General features: G+C 44.0%; 1 protein-coding gene across 1 annotated transcript; it reads right to left on the bottom strand.

The window, feature by feature from the left end:
- Nucleotides 1–967: 967 nt before the first annotated feature.
- CYP26A1 (cytochrome P450 family 26 subfamily A member 1) lies at nt 968–4,134 on the bottom strand. Its single transcript, XM_075258423.1, has 7 exons — nt 3,928–4,134; nt 3,618–3,842; nt 2,909–3,193; nt 2,666–2,812; nt 2,429–2,563; nt 2,131–2,286; nt 968–1,498 (listed from the first exon to the last, which is right to left on the bottom strand). Exons 1-7 carry the CDS (start codon nt 4,114–4,116, stop codon nt 1,148–1,150), a joined length of 1,488 nt encoding a protein of 495 aa, XP_075114524.1. The 5' UTR covers nt 4,117–4,134; the 3' UTR covers nt 968–1,147.
- Between the last annotated feature and the right edge of the window lie 1,693 nt (nt 4,135–5,827).

Genomic DNA, 5,827 nt, shown 5'->3' with positions numbered 1-5,827 from the left:
CACAATACAGGTACCATTTAAGTAAGCAATAAGGTTATTGCACCCAATTCCCGCAGGCACGTTTTGAAAAATTTCTTGAAAAATTTTTCGGCACTTTATTTTTAATTATAGAAATCTGAATTTATGAAACGTTAACCCAGTCTTCAGTGTGTTATTGGGAGAATGAGGAGGATTCTGGAACAAAGAACCCATTTCAAAAATTTGCAGAGCGTGATCAAGATCTAAGTAACACTTATCTCAACTTTTTATCCCAAAAAGTTTTAAGATGCCTTGGTACAGACTGAGGTATTGCTCATCATCTATGGGTACTGTCAGGACCATAAAGGAGGAGGGTAGAGGGAGGGGGGGGGGGGGTTTAAAAAAAAAAAAAAAAAAAGTGGCACGAGCAAGTTTAACTAGTGAGGTTAATGTCTAGCCTTCACTGCGAGATGTGCTCATAGAGATAGTAGGAGTGACAGGACTAAGCCTTCACGAAGGTTAACAAAGGTTCAGCAGGTCAGGACAAGGCCATTTTATCAGTCATGTCAGGCTTAGGCCATGTTGATGCAGATAAGTCAATTTTCCTCTCTGGAATTATTTCAGTTCATTCATTTCGGGATTATGAGTAAACAGAAGCATTTTAAGACTGAGTTTGGTTTGGATGCAACGGATTTGTATTAACAATTTTTGTTACCACAAAGGGGGCTCATTTCCCACCACTTTTGGGTGGTCATCTTCTAAAAGGTTTACCCGAAAATGAGCAGAGGGTTTCTTGACACACCAGTTCTACACACTACTGGAGACAACAGGTTCCTTAGATTGAGAATTTACAACCAACGTGTTCTCCAAACCTGACTGGTTGAGAGGACTTATGAAGTCCACAAGTTATGGAGCATGTGGAGAAGGAAACATACATAGAACTTTACGGAGACCAAGGCTTTATTGTAACATTAAAGTCATATATACAGAAATTTACAAAGTTGTCCAATGATAAGTGGAAGAGAGCTTTAATAGAGTCTATGTATCTACATCCATCCAGGGCAGGGCCCCTTTTAGAGTGCTCAGTTTACGAGCACGATAAATAACTACAGCACTGTACAAATTAAATATAAAATAAGTGAATTTATAAAAGCATATATACATTGGGATGATATGGAATCTAAAGTCTTTACATGGAGGAGTCAGTGCTTGGAAACGGTTTGAACCGCGTGGGAAGATCGTCCACTGGATAGACAATGGGATTAGTCTTCATCGTCGGTGGCCCATTTAGAAGTTCCCAGTCACAATTTCGGCACAACTCAACGACGAAGGTCTTAAGGAGGACCTTGGCAAACTCTTTGCCCACGCAACTTCTTAAGCCTCCTCCGAATGGAATGAAACTGAAGCGAGAAGAGTTTTCAGGGAACGGAGTCATGAACCGGTCAGGGTTGAACTCATCTTTGTTGGTGAAAATCTCAGCGACGTCGTGAGTGTCGGCAATGCTGTAGATGACATTCCAGCCCTTTGGAATCTGATAACCCTTGAAAATAGAAAGAAAAGAGATGTGTAAATACCAAGGCAAGGTAATACAGGTAATAACACTACGTAGGTGTGACATGCAGCACTGGCCGGTCTTACAGGAGGCTATAAAACCGTAAAAGAGGTCTGCAATTAGGGTCACCATGAGCCAATTGACAAGCATGAAATTGCCTGCGAGTTGTCAGATGTTCTATTCACCGCTGTAAAGGACCTTGTGAACTTACCAGGGTTAGATCAAAGAGTACTGCACTCTCTACATTCAGAAGAGCGCACAATAAAATAAAGCTAACAGCCACCTCCTACAATAGCTGTAGTAAATACTAGACCTCAAATAAATTCAGGTTCCCTTTGTAGGTCTGTCAAAAGAAACAAGTATGCGGGCAGGAGACACATGCCCTCTCAATTCATAGAATGGTTGTCTCCAGAGTTTCGGACTTCCTAGCAAAGTTACTTATGTTAAGACGACTGTCCAATAGGCAGCCCGAGGGCTACGTGCTACTCTGAAGACTTCATTGCTCCATAGAAGTCCATCCATAGTCAGGAGACTTGGGCCAAGTCAATTAATAACGTTTAGGCTTTCTTCAGATGAGACACTTTACATATCTTAAGACTAAAGAAATAAGAAACACTTACATCTAAGACAAAAGTCTTCAAAGCCACTCTAAATCCTCCAGGAACTGGTGGGCTGAGGCGAAGGGTCTCCTTTAAGACACAGCTGGTGTATCTAAGTTTATGTAATATTTCCAGGGTCAGAGGTTTATTTTCTTCAGGATTACTAGACAAGAGATCCTAAAAGGAAAAAGGACAAACTTTTAGTAGGACTTCATCTACCATAGCTTACACCATCTCCATTTTTTTTGGGGAAAAAAAATTCCACTCAATGGCTAATTGAAGTCTACTATTAGCCCCACCCAGGTGAAGAACGTCTTACCATAGAGTCAAGCTCTTCCCGGACTTTCTGTACAACCTCCTTGTGAAGGCCAAGATACGTTATGAGAGATGTGGCAGCACTTGCCGTGGTACCATGGCCACCAGACAGCAACTCTGTCGCAGATTCCTTCAAAGCCTGAAGAAAAAAAGGCAAAGTTTTAGGAGGAAGAACCTTGAAGTCCCATCAAAAACCTCTTAGCAGTAGAAGACATGTAAATAAATCTCAAGAAGTACATACCTGCATGTTCACAGGTTCTCCAGCCTTACGACTATGGTCAATCAGTAGCTGTAAGGCGTCCTTATGAGAGTCATTTGGTTCCTTCTCCAACTTTTGCTTGAGGTTTTCTTCAATTTTAGCATGAATTACATTTCTTGCCCGTAGACCCTAAGCAATACAAAACCAAAGTCATCTTTTAGACCAGTGATCCAGAGTAGACATCACAGATCTCCATGTTATAGGATAAGAGTATAAGGCACTCACCTTGTAGAAGCCACTAAATGGGACATCGATGGGAAGGGAGAAGAGGTTCCGAATCATTTCCTCAAAAGCCTCCACCAGTGGTTGCTCATGTGCTGGGTCCATCTGCTCAGGCTCGAAGCCCAGAAGAAGTCTCATGGCTATACGGAACATGAGACGCTTGACAGCCGGGTACACCAGCACAGAGGAATCCTTCTGCACCCACAGACGGATGGCGTTGCGCATCTCCTCCTCCATGATGGGCACGTAGTTGGCCAGAGCTTCCCTGGAGAAGGCTTGCATGATGACCTAAGAGAAGCGACCTTGGTTATTACCAAACCCCAAACTTTTTGTTGCTTTTCTTGCAGAGGTTCCTAAGACAACACGACAATAGGTTCCTGGGATTTCATTAATAAGAGGTGAAAAGGTTGCTGCATATCTAAGTGACCCCCTCCTGGGGAAGGGATTAGCGCCCCCTCCCTGTCCAAAGCCTAATGCAGTAAATGGATTAATCAGAACCACCCAGAGAGCAGGACTAAGACTTCATTAATACTCACTCACATCCCAAACAAATCTCTTATCACAATCAACATGTTGACCCAGGTTATCTGCAGATCCCAAATTGGACAAAGGATGGCGCTGCTGCATCGCATATACAGAATACAAGATCGCTCCTCTAACGCAAGCACATCATGAAATGCACCAGAGCACCGTTCACACGTGCGGCACCCACCTTCTTCATGTGCTTGTGCTCGCTGTCGTGCAGGTTGGAGAGACATTCACCCCCCAGGATGGTGCGCACCGACGCCGGCCATTGCACCGACACCAGCTTGTGCTCGCCCAGGAGAATCTGTCGCACGTAGTCGGCGCCCATCACGCGCACAGTCGGGGTCCCGAACAGATGCGTCTTGTAGATGTAGCCGTATTTTCTGCGCTTCATTTGCAGGAATTTACGTCTCTGGGAAGGAAACGGTGAAGGGTTAAACATCTACCGCTGCATGTGCACCTGGCTGTATCTTGCAGGTGGTATAGCATGCACTTACCTGCAGCACCATCTGCACCGTCTCTCCAAAAAAGGGCAGCCCCATAGTGCCAGGGGGCAGGGGGCACTGGCAGCTGGAGTCCCTGCGGCTGTAGCAGTACAGGTCCCATAACTTAATTGCAGTGACAAGCAGCAGGACTGGCAGTACCAGTGTGCACAGGGTGCTAGTGACCAGGGTGTAGAGATCCATGGCAGCAGCTGCTGATAGTGTCCCCTTCATGCTGCTCTCAGCCCCTTATATAGCAGCTCCAGGTCTGCCCACTTTTTTTTTTTTTCTTACCTTGCTCAGATAAATTAGTTCACACAAAGTTCATCTTTAATTGCAGATTGTAGCATCAGTGCAGGGCTCCACCCCCAGGGACAAGGCTGCCCAAAATCTTTAACCATTTGGATCCTCTTCCCACCTCCAGAGCTTCACACAATCACAAGCCTTTGCTTTGAAAAGGTGTTAATTCCCCCAGCACAATGTCCAGACCCTCAGAGTTCTGCAAGTCAATGGTCCATCTAATAGAAGGGTGTGTGCTGTTTACTTATCTAATGCATCCTGGACTGAGGCTTAATCCCTATAGAAAGAGGGAGCCTGGACATCCCAGGACAAGGCAAAGGTGCCTATAGAAGATCAATGGATGAAGAGGTCTTACTCCAGGCCTTGCAATAAGTCTTCAGCAGTACTATCCATTTCCTAAGACCATGTTCACACCTAAGAAACTGGACTATTTATTTAGTTTTCTTTTATAGTCAATATTCTGCTGTCCCATATAGGGCTCACAATCTGTATTCCTCATCTGTATGTCTTTGCAGCGAGAGGAGCAAGGGGTGGATCCTTGGCTGGATTTTTTTTTTTTTTTGTATTCCCCTTGGCTGGATTGGCTGAAATGTAATCAAATATTCAGGCAAATCCTGATATTCCATCCAGTTTGCCAAAATTCTGACAAATCTAGCCCTATTCTTACTGAATCTGCAGATCCTAAGTACTCACTTTGTGCAGAAAGGACCATTTTTGGGTAACTCGTGGGCTCAGCACTATTATCTTGCAGCGCTGGGGTCCTGGCTTCGAATCTGACCAAGGGCAACATCTGCATGGAGTTTCTATGTTTCTCCAACATGCCAAAAACAATTGACCCTTGTTGGAGTTGGGGATGAGCGCCTGTATGGCAGCCATACATATAATCCATTGCCAACGATCTGTACTAACCACTGAGCTACCACAATGTGTCACCAATTCATTGTATTTGCCCTTTGTGCAAAAAAAGCAAAAACTTTAGGGGGAAGAAGGTTGGCTTGTGGAGAATTTGGCCAAAATGGATGGTTTTCAGGAAATGCCTGAATATTTGATCATTCCTAAACTGAGGGGGGAGGGTAAGTCTGGGGCGGGTTGCTGTTGTTTTCCCTTTTTTCTCCCCAGTTTTTTGTTTCATATTTAATTTTTTAAAAATTGGGGATATTCTGAAATATATAAATTAACATTGCATATGTTTATTTCATCAAGGGCTTGTAGCCTGGAGATGTATTGGAATACAGAATGTTCCCCTGTAAAAAAAAGAAAAAAAAACAACCCAAAAAACAGGGTACATTCTTTGGCTACGTACACACAATCAGCAGTTTTGATGCAGTTTCTTAATTTTACAGGTGAAATAGGGTAAATAAATATTTCACCCATAAAGTTATGAAACTGCACAGCAAACTGCATCAAAACAGTATGCTGCTTTTTTTTCAGGGTTTTTTTTTTCCTGCAATTTTATCTGCTCCGAACTGCACTGGAAGGGTAAGTTTACGCCTAGTATTTTGGTCCAGACGCCACCTCAGGTTCCGGACCAAAAGCCGGGTAGCTGCGACTGAAAGCCCGTGCACTGCACCGGCATCCAGCCGCACACTCCGCTCCGGATTAGGCCCAATGAATG

This window comes from Leptodactylus fuscus, chromosome 10, assembly GCF_031893055.1.
Source record: "Leptodactylus fuscus isolate aLepFus1 chromosome 10, aLepFus1.hap2, whole genome shotgun sequence".
NCBI lineage: Eukaryota > Metazoa > Chordata > Amphibia > Anura > Leptodactylidae > Leptodactylus > Leptodactylus fuscus.
This window is presented reverse-complemented; position numbering and strand designations above follow the sequence as displayed.